General features: G+C 36.3%; 1 protein-coding gene across 2 annotated transcripts in view; it reads left to right on the top strand.

The window, feature by feature from the left end:
* The window catches only part of CLCA4 (chloride channel accessory 4), a 28,341-nt gene extending 2,011 nt beyond the window's left edge, over positions 1 to 26,330 (top strand). Inside the window, exons 2-15 of one of the 2 annotated variants that reach the window (XM_036256444.1) lie at positions 5,262 to 5,402; positions 5,547 to 5,694; positions 8,823 to 8,931; positions 10,432 to 10,609; positions 10,941 to 11,159; positions 13,241 to 13,474; positions 15,115 to 15,129; positions 16,942 to 17,095; positions 18,651 to 18,757; positions 21,075 to 21,290; positions 21,919 to 22,186; positions 23,970 to 24,140; positions 25,213 to 25,446; positions 25,813 to 26,330. In XM_036256444.1, the coding sequence (XP_036112337.1) occupies positions 5,262 to 5,402; positions 5,547 to 5,694; positions 8,823 to 8,931; positions 10,432 to 10,609; positions 10,941 to 11,159; positions 13,241 to 13,474; positions 15,115 to 15,129; positions 16,942 to 17,095; positions 18,651 to 18,757; positions 21,075 to 21,290; positions 21,919 to 22,186; positions 23,970 to 24,140; positions 25,213 to 25,446; positions 25,813 to 26,222 (2,604 nt within the window). In that variant the 3' untranslated portion in view covers positions 26,223 to 26,330. Of the gene's footprint in view, positions 1 to 5,261; positions 5,403 to 5,546; positions 5,695 to 8,822; positions 8,932 to 10,431; positions 10,610 to 10,940; positions 11,160 to 13,240; positions 13,475 to 15,114; positions 15,130 to 16,917; positions 17,096 to 18,650; positions 18,758 to 21,074; positions 21,291 to 21,918; positions 22,187 to 23,969; positions 24,141 to 25,212; positions 25,447 to 25,812 lie in introns of both variants that reach the window. The other variant, XM_036256443.1, reaches the window with a different exon arrangement.
* The last annotated feature ends 289 nt before the right edge of the window (positions 26,331 to 26,619 follow it).

Raw genomic sequence — 26,619 nt, 5'->3', positions numbered from 1 at the left:
TTGTGAACCAATATGTGGACATAACTTTAATCCTGGGATAATATCTGACCATAATAAAATTTATGATGAATTGATTAATACTTTATGACCTGAGATGTCAATTGTCAACTTTCCTTGTCCTTCACTTATGTGTCTTTTTAGTTTGAGAGTACTTATTTTTTTAAACATTGATCATCTTAATCTTCTTTGATCCAACTAGAATATTATAGGAATTCTGAGAAACAATTTAGAGTGAATATTATAGGAATTCTGTTTAAAAGCCTGTGGGAACAATTATTAGCCACCCTAGTGTGCTCTGGGAGATCACAGTCATCTGATATAGAGTCTATGAAAAATACCTCCATTACCTGAAAATATACCACTACCCAAGTCTGTCCAAGGGCCATGGAGACTCCAAAGTTAATAAAATCGCTTGGAGTTATACAATGCACAGCCCACACAACTGTATGCAGCAACCCTACATTTCCAGATTGGTACCATAGTTCAAACCACCATATATACCTTTTTTAATTGACATATAATTGACATTTTAGTTTCATGTATACCATGTAATGATTTGATATTTGTGTATATTACAAAAACAATCACCAAAATAAGTCTGGTTAACATCCATCACCATAACATAATTACAAAATCATTTTGCTAAGAACTTTTGGTTTGCTATTTTAGCAACTTTCTAATATACAATACAGTATTATTAACTACAGTCACCATGCTGTACATGATATCACAATGACTTATTTATCGCATAACTAGAAGTTTGTAACTTTTGACACCCATTTAGCCAATTCTCCCAATCCTAAAGCCTCTGCCATCCAACAACTTATTCTCTGGATCTATGAGCCCTGTTTTTGTTGTTGTTTTTCTTTTTCTTTCCTTTTTTGAATCAACATATAAGTGAGATTAAACATTATTTTTCCTTCTCTGTCTGACTTATTTTACATGGCATAATACCCTTGAGGTCTATCCATATTGTTGGAAATAGCAGGATTTCCTTCTTTTTTGTGGCTCAGTAATATTCCATTGTTTATATATACCACAGCTTTATCCATTCATCTATCTATGGACACTTAGGTTGTTTCTATGTGTTGGCCACTGTAAATAATGCTGCAGTGAACATGGGGATACATAATCTTTTCAAATTAGTGTTTTCATTTCCTTCTAGTAAATACCCAGTAGTGGAATTGCTGTATCAAATGCCAGTTCCATTTTTAAGTTTTTTCAGGAACCTCCATACTGTTTTCCATAGTAGCTGTACCAACTTACATTCCCACCAACAGTGCACAAGGGTTCCCTTTTCTCCACATTCTTGCCAACATTTATTATGTCTTACCTTTTTTTGTGCTAACAGATGTGAAGTGATACCTCTTTGTGGTCTTGCTTTATACTTCCCTGATGACTAATGATATTGAGCAACTTTTTATGTACCTGTTGGCCATTTGTATGTATTCTTTGGAATATTGTCTTTTCAGATCCTCTGCCCATTTTTTAATCAGATTGTTTGATTGTTTTTGTTTTATATGGGGCTTTTTGCTATTGCTTTTGCTTTTGCTTTTGGTATCAAATCCAAAAAAATTATTGCCAAGACCAATTTCAGGGAGTTTATGTTTTCTTCTAGGACTTTATGGTTTCAGGTATTTAATGCATTTTGAGTTAGGTTTTGTATATCGTGTAAGATAGTGGTCCAGTATCATTCTTTTGCATGAGCCTGTCCAATTTTCCCAACACCACTTTTTTAATTTTAAAAAAAATCGTTTTTAATCCTCACCCAAGGACATGCTGGGGGGGGGGGAGAGAAACATTGATATGAAAGAAAAACATCAATTGGTTGCTTTTTGATTAGGGATTGAACCCATAAACCAGGTATGTGCCCTGACCGGGAGTCAAACTGGCAACTTTTTGTTGTATAGGACAATGTTCAACCAACTGAACCACTCTGGCTGGATCCCTATACCATTTTTGAAAAGACAGTCCTTACCCAAATGCACATTCTTGGCTTCTTGGTCATTAATTAATTGATGATATATGTGTAGGTTTATTTCTGGACTTCTGATTCTGTTCCTTTGAACTATGTGTCTGCTTTTATGCTAATACTACTCTTTTGATTACTACTGCTGTGTAGTATAGTTTGAAATCAGGGAGCATGATTTCTCCAGCTTTGTTCCTCCTTCTCAAAATTGCTTTGGCTATTCAGGATCTTTTGTGGTTTTATATATATTTTAGGATTGGTTGTTCTATTTCTGTGCAAAATACAATTTGCATTTTGATAGGGATAACATTGTATCTGTAGATTGTCTTGGCTAGTATGAACATGTTAACACTGCTGATTTTTCTAATTCATGAGCATGAAATATCTTTCCATTTATTTCTATCTTCTTCAATTTCTTTCATCAATGACTGTAAGTGTTTTAAGTGTACAGAAATTTTACCTACTTGGTTAAAATTATTCCAAGGCATTTTACTCTTTTTGATGCAATTGTAAATGGGATTATTATCTTAATTTCTCTTTCTGATCATTTGTTATTAGTGTATGGAAATGCAACATATATTGTATATTAATTTTGTATCCTGCAATTTTACTGAATTCATTTATGAGTTCCAATAGCTTTGTTGTTGTTGTTTGGTGGATTCCTTAGGGTTTTCATATATAATGCCATGCCATCTTCAAATAGTGACAGGTTGTATCTGTCTTTCTGATATTTGATGCCTTTCTTTTCTTTTTCTGCCCTAATTGCTCTGGCTAGGGCTTCTAATACTGTGTTGAATAAAAGTGGCAAGAGTGGACATCCTTGTCTTGTTTCTCATCTTAAAGGAAAAGCTTTCATTTTTTTTTCACCATTAAATATGATGTTAGCTGTGGGCTTGTCACATATGGCCTTTATTATTTTGACATATATTCCTCTATACCCATTTTGTTGAGAGTTTTATCACAAATGTTGTTGAATTTTATCAAATGCTTTTTCTGCATCTATTGACATGATCACAGAATTTTTATCCTTCATTTTGTTAATGAGATATATCATGTTTGATTTGCAAATGTCAGACCATCTTTGCATCCCTGGAATAAATTCCACTTGATCATGGTGTGTGATCATTTTAATGTATTGTTTAATTCAATTTGCTAATATTTTTTTTAGAATTTTTGCATTTATGTTCATCGGGGATATTAGCCTGTAATTTTATTTTCCTGTGGCATCCTTATCTGATTTTGGTATCAAGATCATGCTGGCCTCATAAAACGAGTTTAGAAGTGTACCTTCCTCTTCTATTTTGGAAAAGTTTGAAATCAATTGGTATTAATTTTTATTTGAATGTTTGATGTAATTCTCTAGTAAAGCTGTCTGGTCTTGAATTATTTTGCGGGAGGGGGTGGAATTACTGATTCAATCTCCTTACTAGTATTTGGTCTATTCAGATATTCTATTTCTTCATGATTCAGTCTTAGTATGTCTAGGAATTTTTCCCATTTCTTCTAGGTTGTCCAATTTGTTGGCATTTAATTGTTCATAATTGTCTCTTATAATCCTTTCTATTTCTGTGGTGTCAAGTACAACATTTCATCTTTCACTTCTGATTGTATTTCAGTCCTCTCCCTTTTCTTCTTGATGAGTTAAACCACTATATACATTTTAATCTCTTAGTCACAGAGAGTGCCATCGCTTCAAGCAGAAGGTAGCGATCACTGAGACCTAGATATCTCAAAACACAAAGAAAGGGAAGGTATCCTTAGGGAACAGGTAGAGAATTCTTTCATATATGCTTTAGGCCAGTAATGAAGTAACCTCCAACCTACCTTGGGAGCTCTTCAAAGCTCTTTTTCTGACTCCCATCTAGTCCTCTGGGCCTTCGATTCTCTGAATTCATGACCCTGAACTCAATCCGTTTGCTGTTCTCTTCAGTACATATGCAGTAGCACACTGGCCTGTCTTCAACAGGAAAGAAAAGAGAGCCCTGGAATTCCGGAAGGAGGGCAGTTCCATTCTGGGCTTATGCCAGGTCAGGAGTATCATGGAGGACATGAGCTGACCTTGAAGAAAACAGCAACAACATAGACTGGGATGTTTCCAGCAAGATCAAGAGGTTGATATCATCATCTAGCACCAGGATCTCTCAATTATTCAATGGGTTCATCATGTAGACTGAATTATCATAAAGCCCTTTTATACCTCTACCCTTTTATCCATCTACCCCCAACCCCCAGATAGTAAGCTCTAGGGCAGGACTATCTCTCTTATTAATCATTGTATTTTGGGGTTCAGGATGCTGAACAATATGGGATGACATTATTTTTACCTTGATAGCAGAGCAACAAGTTCTGCCTATGATCAAAAAAATCTGCCTCTACTAAAAATTTTTTCTATCAGCCTACCCCCAAGCTCCAATTCAACCAAGCTGCTTCTACTAGGGGAATAGGTATAGTATAATGAAAAACCTCTCCTATGACCCATGCCTATAGGCTGTTCTAAACTTGCATCAACTAAGATTGTTCTCTACTAGAGTTATAAAGTCATGATATCTATCAGTTTTATGACTATGTGTAGAGTACTTTATAACTCATTTAATGTTTAATCCTACCTTTAAAGATAGGTATGAATAGCCCATTTAAGAGATGAGGAGATTGCCCTGGCCAGTTTGGCTCAGCGGTGTGAGCGTCCACCCAAGGACCGAAGAGTCACAGGTTGGATTCCTGGTCAAGGGCACATACCTGGGTTGCAGGTTCAACCCCCAACCCATGTCTGGGTTGTTCAGGAGACAACCAACTGATGTGTCTCTTACATTAATGTTTCTCTCTCTTGCTCTCCCCCTCCCTCCTTTCCACTCTATCTAAAAATTAATGGGGAAAAAAAATATGCCTGGGTGAGGATTAACCAAAAAAGAGAGAGAGAGAGAAGAAAACTAAGCTTCATAGCATTATATAAATTGGCCAAGATCTACCACTCAGAAAGTGCTAATGCCAGCATTGGAACCAAGTAGATAACTCTAACGTCCATGCTCTTTCTCACATTATGCAAGTTCTCCTAACAACAAATAGAAGCATTTGCCTTTTGATGAAGAATTGTACTCAAAGCCTTTAAATATGCAGGATTAACCTACAATTTTGGACTGAAAGGTGGCAGAGTTGGAATTCTGAGTCAGAGGCTCTGCTCACTAGTCAGTTGCTTTTTCTATCCACTTAATCTGAGAAATGCCTGTGATGCACCTCTGCTCATTCAGTTCATTGTCGCTTGGTCATCCTCATGTATCTTTTCCTTTTGTAACAGGACATGGTGACTTCAGCTTCTACTTACCTGTTTGAAGCCACGGAAAAAAGATTTTTTTTCAAAAGCATATCAATATTGATTCCTGAGACTTGGAAGGAAAACCCTCAATACAAAAGACCAAAACATGAAAGTTACAAACATGTAAGAGTCAAAAAACTTCTCTTAAAATATTATATTTTCTGATACTCCTATATTGAACTTCAAATTGATTGTTTCAGAGTTTTTCTGACTAAATGTTATCATTTCTATTTCTGATTATTTAAAAATCTTTTAAAATATTCTCAGGCTGATGTTTTAGTTACACTACCAGCCCTACCAGGTGGAGATGAACCATACACCACGCAGTTCAGTGGCTGTGGAGTAAAAGGAGAACACATTCATTTCACCACTGACTTTGTACTTGGGAAAAAACAAAATCAATATGGACCAACAGGTAAAAATTTAGGTTAATATATACTTTGCAATGATCCCAATAAGCAGCTGTGTACCCAGGTTAGGTGTACAAACCCTAGAGTTATAGTCTATAGGTTCAATCTGATTTCCCCTACTTATCAGCTCTGGACAAGTAAGCTAGTTCTCAGTAGCATGTCTATAGAAATCTGAACACAGAGCAACAATAATAAATCTTTTTCTTAAAAAGTATACTTTTCAAACCTTAACTTTCCAGTTCTCCACAGCTGGATATTAATCGGCCACATCTCACCTTGACGGAAGGCAGATGGGTGTAAAGCTGAAAAGACACAAGATGTTTTGGCCAAGACAAAAACACTCACAGGCCGTAGTTGCTGATACTATTATTCAACCTATTTGGTTGAACTAGAAGTGCTTGTCTTTTAGTGACCATTTCACCTATAAAAAATGGCAATTTCATCTAAAAGCTCAATCTTAAAGTTAAGATCACGCGTTCAAATGAACCTAAAGCATGTTGTTTTACATCACTACAGGAAAACATTCCTAGATCCACATACCCCAAGATCACCTCTCCTTCTTCCACTGTTCCTTCAGTGAGCATTCATGAAGTCTCTTGTTTCTGTCAAACACTCAGTTAGCCCTGATTCTCATCAGTACCTGAACCTCTTACCCACCCCAGTCTTGAAAGCTCCATCATCTCATCCCATTTCGGTCTTAACTCTCCCCCATACTTTTATCCAACCTCCATGTTTGTTCTCCTTGGCAACTCTAATGTTTTGCTCCCTTCTAGCTATACTTTTTTTCCCTACTTGGCATGTCCAGCAAAGTGTAAATAGCTCAATTCCCTCACCACTCTTATCCTTATGCTTTATTCAACGTGCCAGATTCCCTCTACTGCATTTCCAGCTGGTTTCCTTTTGCTCCTGTTAATGTTCCCAAGACAGTGAAAGAAAATTACAAAATGAATTGGTATCATTCAAAAAAAAATGTTTTAAAATTAGCGAAGCCCTCAAAGCCACTCAACAACGTTGTACTTGCCTCTTCTCAACTCCTTCTCATTCCTAAGCAGCTGTTCTAAAACTTGTACCATTTTCTCAAGATCTCGGGCCACTTTTTCCAATCCCATCAATCAACAGAGGACTCGGTTGAGAAACTAGAACCCTTACCTTCTTCTGTGCTACTTCCAAATGCATGCCCAGCTACACCTATTTTAGACAAGGAGGATTTTCTCCAGTTTTTAAAGTTAACATCCCAACTAGAGCTTCTGCTCTTTTCTCATACCCGTACCTCGGCGCTATTCCATGACTCACAGTTTTCCCCCTTGCTCTTAGGAATTTCTCCTACAATGTGATATATGTGTTTGTGAAAATCTCACATTCTGGAAAACAGTGTTCTGTAAACAACACAACTCTTGAAAAATAAGATTAAGAAAAGGGTCCTCAAAATATACGCAATTTGTAATAAAAATGATAACAACAATGACAATGGCTACCTGAAATGACCATTTGAACCATCCTGGCCCTAGCTCAGTTTGGCTGGAAGCTACCATCATAGTAGATATTAAAAACGCACACACAAGCACACACACAGAGCAAAATGCTACTAGAAATCAGAACGGGGCTAGCGGGAACTGAGACAATGATATAGGTGGGGATGAAATTCTAAGTCATAGGCGCTGCTTTTCTTGCAATAAAACTTGTGTATATTTAAGGTGTAAAACATGATGATTTGATATACATATTGAATAGTGAAATGATTCTATATAGTCACCTTTGTGTGTGGGGGTCAGGGGGTGAGACCTGAAATCTACCTTCTTAGCAAATTAAGGTGGGCGTGGGAGGCAGGCAACCTGCCAGAAGCTGAGAAGGAAGCGAGTCTAAGGGTGGACTGCTGTAAAAAGAGAGCCACAGGTGCAGGCGGTCTTAAATTTTCTTAAAATTCACTAAATTCCTATGATTTGAGGAATTTAAGTGATATGAGGGTTTGTTTTTTCTCCTGTATTGAAGGTTATATATAATTTCATAATCACTAATCTGACTCCATTTGCCTAGGAAATCTTAAATCAGTGCTTTTAAAGTTTAATGTGTAGAGGAGTGACTTAGGGATCGGATTCTGATTCAGTAGGTCTAGTGTAGACCCAAGATTTTGTATTTCTTGTTAGCTCCCAGGTAATGCTGATACTCTGGGTCAAGAACACATTTGAGAAGCAAGGACTTAAAGAAAAAACATGATTTTTGCATAATAACTGATATTTTTCTCCTATTTTCAGATCTCATTCGTTCATTTGAGTTAGGGAAGCTCATAGTAGCAGAACAGACTATATTTCTATCCTTCCCTTCTCCATTTCTATTTCCTTTGAAGTTTTTCCTAATATTGATAAAACAAAAATTCAACTTGTTTTTTTCTTCCTGCATTGCAAGCTGCAGCTTTATCTTTATTCTTCTATTTACCCTGAAATTCTTAGGGAAAAAAATCTTTGTTAATCTGATTCTCTCTCTCTAAGTTTATCCTAGTAAAGAAAAATACCTTACTGATCTTTGTATTTCCTAGTACCTAGTATAGTGTTAAATATATATTTAATAGTATTAATTTCATATAATTAATGATTATATGTGCTAACTAATATAAACTAATCACTTCCCTTAGATAGCCCCAACATTTTATATGATCTATAGTAGTGTTTTGAACCTTTTTTTTCAGTATCAATCCCCTAAGGAACATTTATAGACATTTTTTAACATTTAATTGGGCCCTCGTGAAATTTTAGTACCACAAATTTTACATATCTGTTTATGTTGTCAGTAGAAGTGAACTTTGTAGAACTGAAAATCATTGTAACAGCTAAGATTTTTGACCCCACCAAAGAACCAAAACCTAAAGCCCAGTCGATTCTGTCCATAGCATATACATACCTACATAACAAATGTGTCATTGATTTAACAGTTGTAGAATGAAAAGATAATATACTATATACCATATTATAATTCAATAGAATGCTATATGCTTTTTACAATAAAAAATATGAATATTGGCAGTTATTTAAAAGCTAAATACAATTACTTTTATTTTTACAAAACATTTCTTAAAATATTTGAAGGGCAAATTTTGTCACTAGCATTACGATCATGTATTGGAAATATTTCCCCACAGGTCGACTGTTTGTCCACGAGTGGGCCCATCTCCGCTGGGGAGTGTTTGATGAGTACAATGACAATGAGCCTTTCTACAGTGTTACGCCAAGAAGAATTGAAGCAACAAGGCATGATCATTTACATTTTCTTAAATTACTTCATGCTGTAATTTCCTATTTTCCTTAGTTTGATTTATATTTATTTGAAATGCCAATCATCATTTTGTCCCAATGCAGATAATAGATGTTATATCATAAAACAGTGCTTTTCTGTTGTGTGTGTTTTTTTTAACACATAACTTCAAGAACATTTTGAAGCTGAGTTGACATATTTTTATACTTCTCCACCATGGTTACCAGAACTCATTTACACTGACGTTGTGCTCTGTGTAGAGTTGTACTATATGCTGGGAGTTCAAAAGTGTTTACATTACATAAGAATGAAAAAAGAGGTTAATAAATAGTGGTAACTGTAGGCTGGGAAAAATTCAACCAGCTTCAAGGAGCCGAAACAGAAATTTCCTGAGATTTATAAAATTTATTTTAAAATACCAAACTAACATCACAGTTAATAATAGACAACCATCTTGGTTCTGAGGTCAAGAGAGCAGAATGGTTGGAGGAAATCTAAAAGTATGTTCCATTAAAAAAAAATAAAAGTATGTGCCATTAGTCTAATCAATCTTAGATGCTCTGTTGGGGCTGGAGACTTATCATAAATGTACAAACTCTAAGATATATAATTTCAATGAAGACCCTTTATCATCCCAGAGTACCAGTTTCAGGACTGGTATAGAGAATATTACATTGATTACATTTGTTTACATCATATTCCACCTAAATGTTTAGTTTATACTGCAGAAAATTCATCATGGTCATTCATATAGATAACATCATTATATTCACTGAGTTTCGGGGCAGTAATAGCCTACATGTATGCAGGAAACTCCCTAAATGAATGAATAAAAGCTAGTCATTGCCTCTTAAATATAAACTGAAAATACATTGAAAAGATCCGATATATTTACATGCCAGCAGGTTTGTTATAATCACTGCCACCTGTGGCCAATTCTATGCAATAAAACATATGCCTAAAATGCCTCCACCATTCTTTACTATCCCAGGCACTACCTCAGCCTTTCCTTTAGGCCACCTTTCACTTTGGATAAAAGTGCTCCTTGAATAAACAAAACACTTGTAGTTTTGCCACATCCAATTCTTTGGAGATATCTTCTTTGGAAAAAAAAAAAAAAAACTATAAAGCAAAGGTGGTACCAAGAGAAAATGGTTTCACAATTTACCCTACCCAGAGGCCTGCAATACATTTACTTCCCAAGGCTACCAAGAGAGATGTTTGGAAAAGGGGAGCCTACAGCCACTAGTGTAAACAGGTCAGCAGCACTTCTTAATCTCAGCAGATAACGTAGCCATTGCATATACTGGGGATACCACTTAAAGTTTCCCTCTGAAATTTTTTGGAAAACTGCTCTGGTAGAAATCCTTAAACTTTGCTGTAAAATAAGAATAAAAACCTTGATGTAAGGATCATTGTGAATAGGAACACTTAGGATTTTTTTTTAAAAGTTAATGGCTAGGTTGCCTCAAAGACTAACTGTCACTTATTTTCAGGTGTTCCGAAAGTGTTACTGGTATGAATAGAGTTTATAAGTGTCAAGGAAACAGCTGTGCACTTAGTAAATGCAAAATTAATTCTACAACACAACTATATGAAAAAAATTGTCAATTCTTCCCTGATAAAGAGCAAATTGAAAAGACATCCATAATGTTTATGCAAAGTATTGATTCTGTAAGTATGTCAATTATTACTTCACATAGTATATTTATAATCAAAGGACATGATATCATGTTTACGTGAAATATCTGTGCAAGTGACCTGAGGGATTAGATGTATTAATATAGAGTTCTTTGAACATTGGCACACAGGAAGCACTCAATTAGTGTTACTTATTATAACTATTATTGAAAATCCACCTTACTATTGTATGATTTTCAATGAATCAAATTTTATTCAATAAACAGCCTATTTGCATAGCAGATTTTTTTTAATCAAAATTTTAGTTGAATTTTTAAATGCGTCATATATAAAGCTTATTTGTTCCATCTTACTAACCTTTTAGGTTGTTGAGTTCTGTAATGAAAAAAACCATAACCGAGATGCTCCAAACCTACAAAACAAAATGTGCCAATCCAGAAGCACATGGGAGGTGATCAGTATTTCTGAGGATTTTAAAAACACCACGCGTATGGAGAAATCACCCCCTCCACCTGCCTTCTCACTGCTGAGGATCAGAGAAAGAATTGTGTGCTTAGTTCTTGATAAGTCTGGAAGCATGGGGGTAAGTTTATGAGCCCATTTTTCCTGGATATAGTGACTAGTGGAGGTACGAATGCCTAAGAACACTCTGAACACTACCTTCACCTGGGTAGTTCTGAACTGCAAGGTGGCGTAAATCCCATCACATCCTGTGATCATGACCTCAGGATGGGCAGTGACTATTGTAATAAAAGAAGGATGACAATGGAGTTTAAAAGACTTAATCTGAAACTCTCTTTTTCTTCCAGAAAATGGAGGGTTTACTAGGGAGAACTTTTAGGCCCATTAACAAAGATTTAGTTAGAAAATCAGAACAAGAGATTGAAATATGAAAATGTTTTCTTATCTGCCCTCTTTATCTACTGGAAATATTTGACAGACAGGAGAATAGAGTGAAATGCTGAACTCCATTCAGAGTTGAGCTTATATTTATCATCCATATAAATGACCTCTTTATGATCAATGATACAAACAAAATCATCACTGTAAGGAAGCTATGGCTGGATTCAGCCACTCATTCCTTCTACTGTCATTTAGTAAATGGTAGGCATTGTGCTAGGCTCTGGGAACAGAGACCCATATCCTTGAATGGCTCCCAATTGCATAGAGAAAACTTTTTCTTCCCCATTACCTGGTTAATTCATATTCCTCCTTCAAAATTTGGTACAGGCATTCACCTCCTCCAGAAGATAGACTAGTCTTCCAGGCTGGGCTAAAGGCTCTTCTACTGGTCTCCCACAATAAACTGAGCAAATCTCTATTACTATACATTATACTGAAATTATACATTTCTCTCCCACTGGATTAGGAGCTCCTCTAGAAACCATATCCTCTAGAAACCATGTCCTCTAATACTTGAAACCATGTCTTTTTTTAAAATAATTTTTCTTTATTGATTTTAGAGAGAGTGGAAGGGAGAGGGATAGAAACATCGATGAGAGAGAATATCAATTGGCCACCTCCTGCATGTCCCCCCACTGGGGATTGGGCCCACAACCTTGGCATGTGCCCCAAATGGGAATCAAACCAGTGGCCTCTTGGTGCATGGGTCAATGTTCAACCACTGAGCCACACCAGCTGGGCTTGAACCATGTCTTATTCATCTTGTCTCCCTTTTGCCTAGAATAGTATTTACCACATATAGGTCCTCAATATATAATTATTGAAATAAATGGGCACACAAGAGCAGACATAATGTGATAAGGCACCCAGAAGAATGGCACATTTGAGACAGGACTGAGCATACTAAAGATCAGAAAGAATGCATTCAACAAATGGGAGATTGTGTAGTTACTGAAAAGGGCAGTGACTAATTTACAATAGCACATGGTTTCAGAAAGAGCATCAGTGCTAGCCACCAGTACATGGAAGTGTTCTAGGAAGCATTGTTGGGGAGAGATGACAGAGCCAGGTTTAAAGGTAAAGCAAAGTGGCAGAGAGAGCCCTCAAAGATGGGGCTGTAGACGTCTCTCGCTTGGATCTAGGAGGTTCAGAAGGAAATGTGGGAATGTGTTAAGGGGGAGGTACTACAGATAACTTGGTGTTGAGACTAGAAAAGACAAATGTATGAACAGACTTACATCCTGGGCATTCACTTAGGTTAGAGGGATGTAAGTCTTAATGGGTTACTAAAGAACCAATTAATCCATTGATGCAGAAATGGTGAGGAAAGGTTAGGAGCAGACAAGGTAAGTGGATGGGGAGATTTCAGTCTCTAGCTGGAGTTCATGACAGTCTGGTTTGATATTGTGGGATCTAGGGAGTGGTTTCATCTTGATACCCCAGGGGTAGTTAGGAAGTCTTCAAGACATGAGTCATCACCCCTCAATCCTAACCCAACCCCCTGAACCTACACCTGTAATTTGGGTGCTAAGCAGCCAAGAATCACTTCTACTTAAAAGCCTGTGTACCTGATTATACTATACGTGTTCCATTGTACACATAACTGTTTTTTTAATGTTATCACTTTAAAAATTGCTTTCTTAAATAACACCAACTACTAATAGAAAATTCCTAACAAATTCTGTTTACTCATTTTATGTAATCTGCTCTTATTTTCCTGTCAAAACCAATGGGTTGTTTTTCTTGTCCTTTTTCATTCAGGATTATAATCGTCTAAATCGAATGAATCAAGCAGCAAAACTTTTCCTGCTGCAGACTATTGAAAACGGAACCTGGGTGGGGATGGTGCACTTTGATAGTAACGCCATCGTTAAAAGTGGGCTAATTCAAATAATAAGCACCAATGAAAAAGACAAGCTCTTGAGTAGTTTGCCTACAGCAGCTAATGGGGGAACTTCCATCTGCGCTGGGATTGAATCAGCATTTCAGGTGAAAGTCAACTGCATGCATACTTTGTTTTGTTTTTTATTATTAGGACAGTTTTCTATTAGTGCAGCTGCACACACTTGCTCACTAATTTTAACATAACTGATTCTAAAAAATACAAAACTAAGAACATAAAACATTCACTTGATTTCCTAAATGGGTCAGTGAATCATTGAATAAACAGATAGATAAATATATTACTATAAAAATGCCACTAGAATATAAGTCCAGTAAAGTCAGGGACTTTGTCTTGTTTTTGTTTTTTGTTTTACCTTGCAAAAGTCAGTGCTCAGTAAATGTTATTTAAATAAATAAATGTGATTGGGCAGCAAAAGTCATCAACTTTTAAGGCAATGGAACAAGTTACATGGCATGATTCCACTTTGGGCCAATTCTCATTTCAATCTCTGTGACATTCAGTTAGGACAACCTGATTTTTATCTATTAAGCAGATGTAGCAGGGACTCTTAATCCTATGGTAAGGACATGAGTTTTGACATCAGAGTACTAACTGCTATTGAGCAGCTATGTGATCTTAGGCAACATTTTCAGTATCTTTGGACTCTGAATGCCTTATCTATAAAATATAGGCAAATAAGAATGTCTACCTCATGAGATTATTATAATTAAATGAAATTATATATTTACATACTTAGAATAATATTTATTAAGTTACATAGTAAATTTATAATTCACAACTATTATTATAAACTTTATTTTTTTTAATATTGTTATCTTGAGCTTATAATGACTATCAAGTATGTCATTTTCCTGCTTAGAAATCTTCATTCTCACAGTCTATAAAATTGTATTGAATTCTTCAGTCTGGTGTTATTCAAAAAGTCTCTCACCCCTTCAATAAAACTGCTCTCATATCTCTCTCTGGCCTTTTTTTCTCAGTTCTCCTTTCTGTTGCTCTATATTCTAACCAATTTACTGCACACATTGTTCTCCAAGCCCACACATTGTTCTCCAAGCCCACGGACTAACAGCCTCTGCACCTTTGCCCAGGCAATCCCTCTGCCTAAAATGTTTCCTTCTTTCCACCTTTGCATGTTAAGATTCTACCAATTCTTCAAAATCCTTCCTTCTTCATGTAGCATTTCCATGTATTCCCAACACTACTAAATCTCTCTCATTTATGAATTGCAAGGCATTTTAGTGTAGCTTTCTAACATGAAGTCCTAGGTTAAAACTTCAGTGATCACTTACTAACTTTGTGACACTAAGCATGATTCTTCATCTCTGTCGCCATCAACTACCTCTTTGGTAAAATGGGGTAATGAAAGCTAGCATATAGAGTCAATTATGTTTAATTTATTCAAGATACATTTATTGTAGGAAACAGAGGGCAAACATACCATATATTATTGTATACAACATATATTATGTGCCAAGCAAAGCTTCTCTGTCCTCATGGTATATGCAATTTCAGTGGGGAATAAATAATACACAGATAGATACATGAATAAAAACAATAATTGGACATTGTAGAGATAGTGTTGTGAAGAAACCAAACAGGGTGATGTGACACAGTAACTGCAAGAAGGGGCACTGCCTACTCAAGGTGAAGAGGTCATTGACCCTCTCTGAAGGATACCATTGAAGCTATGATTTGAAGGATGAAAAAGAGCCATTGGTTCCAAAAGAAAAGAAAGTACAAAGTCTCTTAAGAAAGAGGTGAAAAAGAACTGGATTATTCTAAGAGTTGTTAGAGTTAGTGGCACTGGAGTTTGGTAAATAAGGGGGTAGGAAGTGCAGTCGGTAGGTAGATAACGGCTAGATCTTTCAAAACTTAAAAACATAAGAGGTTTTTATTTTATGTTAAGTCCAACAGAAAGCTACTAGAGGGTTTTAAGTATGAGAGCTTGATCATCAATTCATATTTTAGGAAGATGACTCTGGTGCCCCTGTATAAAATAAACTGTAGGGAGTAAGCATGGTAGTAGGGCAGTGGTCTGGGGACAGATTGGGAACTTGAACTTGGATTAAATTACACATTGTATAAAACACATTCAACACTTAGCAAATGTTCCAGAAAATGTAGCACCATTATACTGTGCTGTTTCTCTTCAACTACAGAATACATGAATTGTGTCTTTTCCCTCATCTCCTATCTCCTCAGTCTCACCTCTACTTCAATAAACAATTTTAAATTTAATTCCATTCTTCCCAGGAAGGCAGGAACCTGTCGTTCCTGTTGAATCTCCAGCAGCCAGGAAAGTGACTAAACACACACTAAGTGCTCAGTGAATAACTAATACAAGAAAGGGAGAGGTGGAGAAAAGAGAAATCTACTTCATCTTTGGATCTTCATTTTGCAATGAAATGTGTAGGGGGAATGTGATGGGGAGACGGTATAAATGTTGTAAATGTATAAAAGTATTTCCAATTTCTCAGTTTGATTTTAGGGAATATCAGAGCATATTTCCCCCCAAACTGCAATATATATAATAGTCATTATTTGCCTCAAAACATGCAAAAATTTAAATGAGGCTGTTTCCGTTATTCCCTGACCTCAGGTCATTAGGGCTTTCCACATTCCAAACCTGTTTCTGTAAATCTAACAAACCTCCACTCCAAGTCCATGAAAGCCACTGATACATCTGTCATGTTTTCTTCTCTTAGCCTGCACTCAATTTTTCAAAATGGTATACCAAGAAGCCACTACCTGTTAAACCTGTCAGAGAAGATGAAATATAGTTGCTATCCTGTGACAAATTGTCTTTATCCTTTTTTTTTTTACAGGAGCTTCGATTCAGAAATCTAAGTGTAAACTGTTTGGCTTTTATAGGAAAAAGGTTCAAGCCACAAATAACATTCCACCTCAATAAACATAATTTATGTATTCTCTAAGCACCACAGATATACTTAGTTTTGTGCTTGTTGATTTCAGATGTAAAATAAAAGTTATGTAACAAGATTCTTAACCTTGACCTGCTTAGAACTTTCTATATTCTTTCTCTATAAGTGTAACTGAGGGTTGTCTAATTTGAAATAATTTTTGTTTTTTTAATGTTGAAGTGGTTTCTTAATGCATTTAGCTGTCTAAATGCAACAGATTTTATACACTGAAGGCTTGTCAGAGGGAAGTCTGGTCAAAGAAAGAAGAGAAATATTTAATGCCACACTCTGCAGTTACGCTTCTGGTTTCTTATTGACCTGACGTCCCCAGGCTGAGATGTCACTGTTATTTAACCCAAGTAGGATGCTCCAAAGCCCTACTACCACCTAATTTCACTTGAGCATACATTCCCTACAGCAGATGGACATTCCCTACAGTCATGTTTAAGTTCCCTCATGGGTTGTTGATTGCAGATTCTATAATTTTAACACAGAAGCTATCACTTATTTTCTGCATGTTTATTTTCTCTGTACACCATTTTCTAATCTCTTATAAGTCTACTTGATCTGGGAGCATTTTGGTAATTATGTTCTGATTATGTTCGCAGGTAATAGGAGCAATATACTCCCAGCTCAGTGGATCTGAAATAGTGCTGCTGACCGATGGGGAGGATAGCTCTGCAAGTCTCTGTGTTGATAAAGTGAAAGAAAGTGGGGCCATCATTCATCTTATTGCTTTGGGACCATCTGCTGATAAAGCCATCACACAGATGACCACTATAACAGGTAAAAGATGACCTATATATTCTAGCCCTTCAATGGCAGTGCGTAAGTGTAGAGACTGACAACTCAACTTCTTTTGAGCTCTGAGGGCACTGTACCAGGAGCTAGGGACCAGAGTTAAACAAGACCTGATCTTTGTTTTAAGGAGCCCAGAGTCCAGTTGGCTAGAAAGACAAATAAAACTACTAATCAGATTGTATAATCAGATAACACTCTTCCATGACAGGGGGAGTATATAGGAGCAGAGCACAGTGACAGCAGAGGAAGCCGTGATTTCTCCCAGGCTTGTATAGAGTCAAGGAAAGAAGGTATGCGAGGCAAGGTGACTTCTGAGCTGGGTCTTGAACCAGATGTTGAATTTCTCTGGAGCAAAAGGAGTACAAAAGATGGTCAGGTCATAAGTAAAAAATCATGTTGGGCCCTGGCCGGTTTTGCTCAGTGGTTAGAGCATCGGCCCGCGGACCATACAGTCCCGGGTTCGGTTCCGCTAAGGGCATGTACCTCAGTTGTAGTTTGTCCCCAGCCCCAGTGGGGGTTGTGTGGGTGGCAACTAGTCAATGTGTTTCTCCCATGAAGGTGTTTCTCTCTCTCTCTTCCTCCCTCTCTCCCTCCCACTCTATCTAAAGATAAATGCAAAAGTGTCCTCGGGTGAGGATTAAAAAAAAAAATCATGTTGGGATGGCAATGCCAGGCACATGGAGAGAAAGAAATCCATGAGTCCAAAGCTTACTTAGGCTGCAGGGGTAGGGGGACGATGGGATTCACACACGCTCAGGCTGAATAGATGTAAATAATGAAGTTTCTAGATAAACATTTACTTTGGTAGCTGTTATCTTAGATACAGAGACAGGATGAAAATGAACTACATGTTTTCAATGCCTTCTTAAATACAGTAGAGAATACATAATTTAAAACTATGAACATCAATTATTATATATTGAGTTGGCTTCTAATGTTACCAAATATATACTTGCTTTTTAAATGCTTAGTTGTACAAACTCACATACTTTCAAAGTGCATTCATGGCCATTGTAAAATTTATTTCTGTCCCAAGTAGCTCCCAAAAGTAGTACTTGTTTAGACTTGTCTCCATTGCTTACTGTTTTCCTGACTCCTCAGTGCAGGCCATTGTCAGGATACCTCAACATAGCAGCACTTTAACCATTCTAGGTCTCTGATTCTGATCCACTGTGGCCAGAAAATCTGAAGGCCAATACTGTTAAGAACTGTCTCATAAATAAAAATGAATAATTCCCCTAAAAGGACTGCGTAAAATCTGTGAGTTTGAATATGTGGAATTGTAACGTCTTTTTTGTATTCTGTGATCATTCAATGCATTTCAACCAGCTGAGATTTCTGTAAGGTATCAAAGCGGCTTACGCTTTCTGGTTATGACGTTTTTAAGTTAACATTTCAGACTTTACCTCTATCTGGTTTGAGTCTATTTTAATAATATGTACTGAAACTTATTTTGTTTATCCCGTTGCCTTAAAATCGCTAACTTGTGGTAAGTACTTGCTTTCTGGAAAGCAACTTAGCAACTGTATTTTCATTTTAGGAGGAAAACATTTTTCTCCCTCGGACAATGCCGAGAGCAATGGCCTCATCGATGCTTTCGGGGCCCTTTCTTCGGGGAACACCGCCGCCTCCCAGCAGTCCCTTCAGGTCTGAGTCCCGCTCCTCAGTTTTCGTGTTCGCATTTAGCCATAACGAAGAAACATTATTTGGTTGTTATAAGTTTTGAGTTCTATATTTTCCTCAAAGTCAATTGTAAATTAAAATCAAAACTTAAGTATGAAATGGAAATTATTCTTTAGATATGGCCAAACTAAGTAGTAAAATAGTAAAGTAGTAAAATAGCAAAGATATATATATATATCTATATTTTTCTTTTCACACAGAGTTTGGCTAAGGAATAACATCAAAATGTTAAACTTTTCGTAAAAATTAGACTTTGTTCAATAATATAGCATCTGTTTTTCTCTGAGTGCATAAAAATATCTCATACTTCCAAGATTTCTCTCACCCTTGGCTGCTGTGAAATAAATTTAGATTAGATGAATGAACTCAAGAACCTGGCTTACAAATGGACAGGAAGTGTCTTGGAAAGAAACTGACCTGAAGAAAGAGAATGAATAATCATTACAGATCTAAAAATGTAGTGTTTCTTTTACGTCTTCAACCTCTCTTTTCACTGGCTCTCTATTTTATTCACCTCTTTTCTGGACTCAACTCCTTTTTTTATTTGTGCTTAAATAACACTCTCATTTTCTGTTACTTAGATTTAAAAACTGTGACTAAATTTTTATTCTTCACTTGTGTCCATTGTAAGATGTCGACACGGATTATTTCCTTGCAAATATTTACAAAGTTCTGTTTTTATGCATATCCATTCCCACCAAGGTCTCAGCCTATGTGCACACTTGACAAGAGCACCTAAACAAACCTATTTTCCTCTCATCTCCAACAATGAAGAGCACATAAATGATAGGAGGCAGGATTAGGAGTATATGTGCAGATTGATGTAGAGATCTGGTTTGTAGCCCTACCTTGCAAACAGATTAAAAAGTGGTCTGGGATCTAGCTTGGCAGTGTATGGAGAATAAACTGAAGGAGAACACTAAATTCAATTCCCAAGGGTTTCAATCTGTTTGACTCAGAAAATGACAATACTACTGTCTAAAATTGTCAAGCAAAGAGGGCGAACTAATTTTGAAGATATTAGTTTGTATTCTGTTTAAGCATTAGTAATTTTCAGTGGATGGTGGGATATTAAAATAAAATAGTTTTAAAAATTATAAATATAAGAACAGGTTGTGGAAAATCAGCCAGAAAAGACACATTTGCATACAGGAAGTGCTCAAAGTTTTTAAAATGGACTTAAACTGTATGGATGGGGCAGAAGGTTTTGTTCCCCTCACTAACAGCTGAAATACGGAGCCCCACTCCTTACTCAGTCATTGTCCCCTGGTGCTACTCTCCTGATGGGGAGTCTAAGAAAGTCATTCATATTTCAGATTTAACTCGATAATACTTTGCTCACTCAAAGACATATCCACTTAACATAGGACTGAGATTTTTGTTATTGCAATGATGTTTCAGTGGTAGACTTCACTCTTTTCTCTCAGCAGTGATATGGAAGTATTTTGGGTTTAGGGATGGGTTAAAGTAGAAGTAGAATTTCCCATCACTTCATGATATGGCACATCTGTTGAAAGCACCATTTTGGTCAGAAGATAAAATTCACCATACTTGCCTAAGAGCCATCTGCAAAGACTTGAAAAACTTTCTTTGAGGCTCCTCTCCAAGAAAGGTCCTAACAGTCACTTCTCTTCTCAAGATTCCAACCTTCATAAACATCCTTTGGTCCTCTTTACACTCTTGTTGGACATGTTTAATGTCCAGGGCTACTAACTCTACAATGTGTGAAAATTTATTTGAAGATTTCCCATCAGAAAAATACCCATGAGTGCTTTTCTCATTATTTGCTATCCCTGACTTTCCTGTGCCTCTACTCAAATACTGTAGCCACCACCAATAAGTATTTTCTTTTAGGTCATCATAAAGATGGATAAACTGAGGGTAATTCACACACACACACACACACACACACACACACACACACACCCTACAGCTAATTCTTCTTCAACGTTGTAGCACCCTTTAATGCTAAAGTCTCAAGTGGGTGTTCACAGAAACAACTGGAAAAAAATAATACAGCCACGTGTCCAACTGTAAAACCCACGCTCCTGCTCTGATGCTTTTATCATACTCTGTCCTTTCCTCAGACCCTACATTTCCACACTTTCTGTGGAAATGTCTGTGGAAATGTCACATCCCAATCAGCTTTCACGGAGATCACAAGCCTAAGGAGTTATTTCTCAGGCCAGAAATTAAGAACTATGTTTTTGTTTTTTAATTTTTAAGAATAAAATTACTCTTCTCTCCAGTCATTAATTTTTTAAAGATGTATTTTTTACAGCTTGAAAGTAGGGGATTAAAGCTCAGTTATAATCTCTGGATGAATGGAACTGTAATCATTGACAGCACTGTGGGAAAGGACACATTCTTTCTCATCACATGGGAAAAGCAGTATCCCACGATTTCTCTCTGGGACCCCCATGGAACATCAATGACAAATTTCATTGTGGACAATGATTGCAAAATGGCCTATTTCACTGTTCCGGGAATTGCAAAGGTAAGCAATCACCTTTTTGATTTCCACACAAATCTGTTTCATGGCTAAAAATACATTGTTTAATATCATCAATATGGGTACCAATACTTGTATCATCTTCAAAATTAAGATAAAATACAATGTACTTGCTGTGCCTGTATGGTCCTGAAAATTGTGGTGGCAGGGAAAGGAGAAAAGGACTTATGCATTAAGAGGAAGGGAGAAAAGTGGAAAAATGAGGTAGGCTAAGAATAACTTTGAGGAGGCAGTGTAGGGAGTCTGTGCAACTTGGTGTGTACATAGTCATTCCTTATCACCATTACCAGATCATAGAATTTATGAACACCCAGGTCAATGAGTAAGGTCAAGACAAAGGCAAACTTTCCAAAACTTATTTTTCCCAGCTGAGATTTCACAAAGTTTGGAGACTGTGCATGACAATAGCCAGGATGCCCTGCCCAAGCTGTCTCCATTATCATCCTTTCACATTCAAAAAATAAATAAATATATAAATAAATAAATCGTTCAAAAATTTCAAACCCTATCTTTTCTGCAACATATTTCTAAGATTTATTTTGGAGTTGGATAATGGAAACAAAAAAAAAATAACTTGATCTTGGATACTCACTCTATTCCTTTGAATTTTTAGGCGGGTGTTTGGACGTACAATCTTCAAGCCAAAGCAGACTCAGAAACATTAACTATAACAGTTAATTCTCGGGCAGCAAATTCTTCTGTGCCTCCAATCACAGTGAATGCTAAAATGAATAAAGATACAAACAGCTTCCCCAACCCAATGGTTGTTTATGCGGAAATTCTACAAGGGTATACTCGCATCATTGGAGCCAATGTGACTGCGTTCATTGAATCAAGTAGTGGGAAAACAGAAGTCTTGGAACTTTTGGACAATGGTGCAGGTAATTTACAGTTTGGTTAAAGAATTCGTCTATGTTTCCATAACTCAGGATATGTTTGGGTCCATGGCAGTATAGGGGAGCGACAGACACCAAGAAAATCGATGCAGATTATGGATGAACTGCAGGGCCAGCAGGAAATTCTATCCTGGTACATCCTACAAAGTGATTAGGAAGTGTTTTGCCCATAGTAATAATAAATGTCATTTACTGTCATTATTGTTTGTCATCTAGACAGAAAGGTCTCATTCAAGAGAGTGAGGATGGCATCAACACTCTGAACGTGTGTTTCTTAGGCACATCATCAAGGAAGTCTGGCCAGAGAGAGTGAAGCACACCAACCACAAGGGTTAGGTGGTGGGACCTGGACCCCCCAGCAGGCAAGGGGAGACAGGCAAGAGTGATTCCCAAACTGCAAATATAGTCCTGGGGACCGAGGCCCAAGGGCAGGCAGAACTGCCACAAGAGAGGAGGGGACATCACAAAGGCATCAGATACCAGGTCTGACTGGCAGGAAAACAAAATATACTGTTGGCCACACAGTCTCCCTGGTCTGCATGGGTGAGAGGTACTTAAAAACCTTTCTCACAGACTCCGGGTTTGTCTGGGAACTGAACCTTCTTTTGAGAGGTCAGTGATCAAAGAAAAAAACCAATTTGATAGACATCTGAATTACCACAGATTTCTTAGTATCCTAAGCAGTGTAATTAATCCAGTTCATTCATAATCCTATAATCAACAAGAGTTAGAAAGTAAAATTATTCTTTGGGGTACCTCAGTGACCTCCTGATCTGACAGTATTTTCCTCAACTATCCTCTAACTCTTCCTTTTCCCCCAACTCCTTCCATGCTACATAAAAATCACCTGTATCTTGTCATTTCTCAAGGTTTTACCAGGTAGCTACTTAGCTAATTTAGAATGCCTTTACCTAAGAATATATTGATGATTATCAATGACTTGTAGCAGGGGTTCTTAAACTTTAGCAAGCAGAGGAATCACCTAGAGGGCTTGTTATAACACAGAATGCTGGCCCTTCCCTAAGAGGTCTAAGAAAGTTGCATTCCTAATACAATCCAGAGAGATACAGATTCTGTTGATCCAAGGTCCTCATTTAAAGAACCTCTGTCTTGGAATGTTAAATGCCCTTGGCAATGTATTTGCAATTTAATGAATAACTTCAGTACCCATGATATCAAGAACTATACTTATGATCAGACCAGGAAGTTAATGCATCATAGAGCAAGAGGTGAGGATTTAAAAAAAAAAAAAAAGTGGTTGAAGATTATGTCAAAATAATTTGTAAGTAACTATAGTGAGAATTAAATTCTATGCTAATATACTTTTTTAGTGGAGATCCTTCTGATTTGAACAGAGAGATGACATAATTATGCATTTAGATAAACTAAGACCTTCAAACAAATCATTTGACTGAGAAATGATAAAACAAGTACTTTAATAATCTGCATATAAATTAATAAAGATGAAGGTATTTATTAGACACACATAAGTATCAGTGTGTGTATATGTGTGTAGTATTATACATATTATAATACATTTAATATTACACATATATTGATATATAAATATATAGATCATAATTCAAGGATATCAACTTAAGATACTGGTTGATAGAGCATAATAGAAATATTCCCCAAGGGGTCAATCACAAAATATGGAGTTCATTCTAAAGGATATGCTTACAAAGGCCATATGCTTGACTTAGAAAATGCATAAATTTCTCTTTTTCTTTATTATAATAATTTATTTCTTAATTTCTATAACAAGGTGCTGATACTTTCAAGGATGATGGGGTCTACTCCAGATATTTTACAGCTTATTCAGCAAATGGCAGATATAGTTTGAAAGTGCGGGCTCATGGAGGAGCAAACACTGTCACCAGAAGCTTCAGGCATACACCAAATAGAGCTGCATATATACCAGGCTGGGTAGTGGATGGTGAGTAACTCATGACAGCTGAAATCCAGTGCTGGCTGTAATAATTAATTGAGAGTTGATATGATTAAGGCTTCAAACATTTCACAACTCAAAATATAGTTTTTCCCATTTCTGCAATGAAGTTCTCAGTCATGTTGGGGTTTGCCTTCAAATTAACATATGCTTTGGTACAGTGTCTGGTATCTAGTAAGCATTCAATAAATGTCAGCCATTAAATTAATTTGGAGCACCTTACCTATAGCAATAATAATATGCCAAAATTTAACGAAGGGTGAAGGGACCAGGTTAACGTGTTATGTACCTAAGCATAAGCCAGTGGCAGAATTTATCTTTCAGATTACACATATTGTAAAAGATACATAAATGAATAAACATTTATTTTGAATATTTTTATTAAGTCAAAAAAATGTATTGAGCAAGGTGAAAAAGATAAGGCTTAAGAAAGCATTCCTTGTTCATTTTCCTTTGTTTTGCATCTTATCTGTGACTTTCGGGGCTTTTCTGTTAACAACTGGACTATAACCTGAAGTATTATTTCTTAGTACTTGCAGCAGGGAGGAAGGGAAGAACGGGGTACAGTGGTTAGAAGGAAACCGGAAGCAATCTCCACAGGTTTATTCCCGGCTTAAAGATAATTTGAGAAATAAAATAAAAAATCCCTTTAAAAAAAAAGCATTTATATAACATTACTCCCATTCAGGGCAGCCTTAATTCCTTAGCAATTCATTGTCCAGTTATATCCTACAATATCCTGGTCAGGGTACTAAAGAAAACAAATTCTCCCATCAATTGCATGCTTATGACTTTGTCACCAAACTTGTTAAAATGTCATTGTGCATACATATATATATATGTGGTGGGGCAAAAGTAGGTTTACAGTTGTTCCTATGAAAAATAATACAATAATTAGTAAATAATACAAGAATAAACTCTGTTTCACATACTCATAACTGTAAACCTACTTTTGCCCTAACCTTTTATATATGTAAGAGGAGAGGACAAGTAGGATGGGGATTCCATTGAAAACACTAGGAGTGTTGTGCTCATAATAAACTGGGACTTTTTAACGCAGGGAAAATTGAAATGAATCCACCAAGACCTGAAATTAATAAGGATTCTCAGACAATTGTGGAGAGTTTCACCAGAATAGCATCTGGAGATGCATTTGTGGTTTCAAATGTTTCATCATCTGCTTTGCCTGACCTGTACCCACCAAGTCAAATCACAGACCTTGAAGCCACATTTGATGGAGATATGATCAATCTAACATGGACAGCACCAGGAGATGATTTTGATGTTGGAAAAGGTAAGAATGAGGTGTCATATGGTGTTGATCAAGAGAAAGATGCTCATGCAAAAGCAAGGGTGTGAGGGTGGGTGGGAGGTGAACAGTTTTTAATCCATAACTCAGTAAATTATTAATTTTATAATCTGATATTTTTAAATCAATCAAATAGAACACGTTTTATCTGGTCCCACTTTCAAACAAAAAATGTAGCGATGGCAAAGTCAAAAAATTAAAACACAGTTTATATTGAAAAATTAGTAAGACTTTGGATATGAGTATAAGCTTGGCATAACTAAACAATATTTTGAGGAGAATGAATAAAAAGGAATTTAACATGGTATGCTCTAGTTTCTGAACTACATGTACCCCCTTTTTTTTCCCTAGTTAAACAATATATCATAAGAACGAGTGGAAGTATCCTGGATCTAAGAGACAATTTTGATGATGCTTTACAAGTAAATACTGCTGATCTGGTACCAAATGAGGCTAACGCCAAGGAAATCTTTGCATTTAAACCAGGAAATATCTCAGAAGAAAATGCAACCCACATATTTGTTGCCATTCGAAGTGTAGATAAAAGCAATTTGACATCAAAAGTATCCAACATTGAACGAGTAGCTTTGTTTACTCCTGTTCCTGATGAAAGTCAACCAAATCCTAATTCTGGAATCAGCATTTCTTCTTTGGTGTTGATAGTGGTTGGATCTGTGGTACTTGTTAGTATTATTCTAAGTATCACCATTTGTACCATACAAAAGAAAAAAAATTCAAGTAAACCTACAACAGGGTTTTAAAACACATCAACAACAAAAGTGTAGGATATTTCTGAATTTGATTCATCCCCTGATTATGAACTCATAAAAATAATTTTAGGAATTCTAGAAGGGATACCTTAAGTATAAACACCCAAAAGTATTTGAAAAATTATGTCAGTACTAATTTTTAATAAGTTTATTGACTCATTATTTTGTTTATCAGAAAAAGTAATGAATAAAAACTTTTTTTACATGGATATCAGGTTGTTGATTATTTGAGACAATAGCTGTCTGGAAAAAACTACAAATTTCATGGAAAAGTTAAATTGCCGATGTGAACAGTCAAATACAAGTATAAGAAAGCAAACAAACAATATTAGAGTAAAAATGAGTTTGGTCTTGAAATTTTTTTTTAATTTTTAATATTTTTTAATTA

This window comes from Molossus molossus, unplaced genomic scaffold (genome assembly GCF_014108415.1).
Source record: "Molossus molossus isolate mMolMol1 unplaced genomic scaffold, mMolMol1.p scaffold_m16_p_12, whole genome shotgun sequence".
Lineage (NCBI taxonomy): Eukaryota > Metazoa > Chordata > Mammalia > Chiroptera > Molossidae > Molossus > Molossus molossus.
This window is presented reverse-complemented; position numbering and strand designations above follow the sequence as displayed.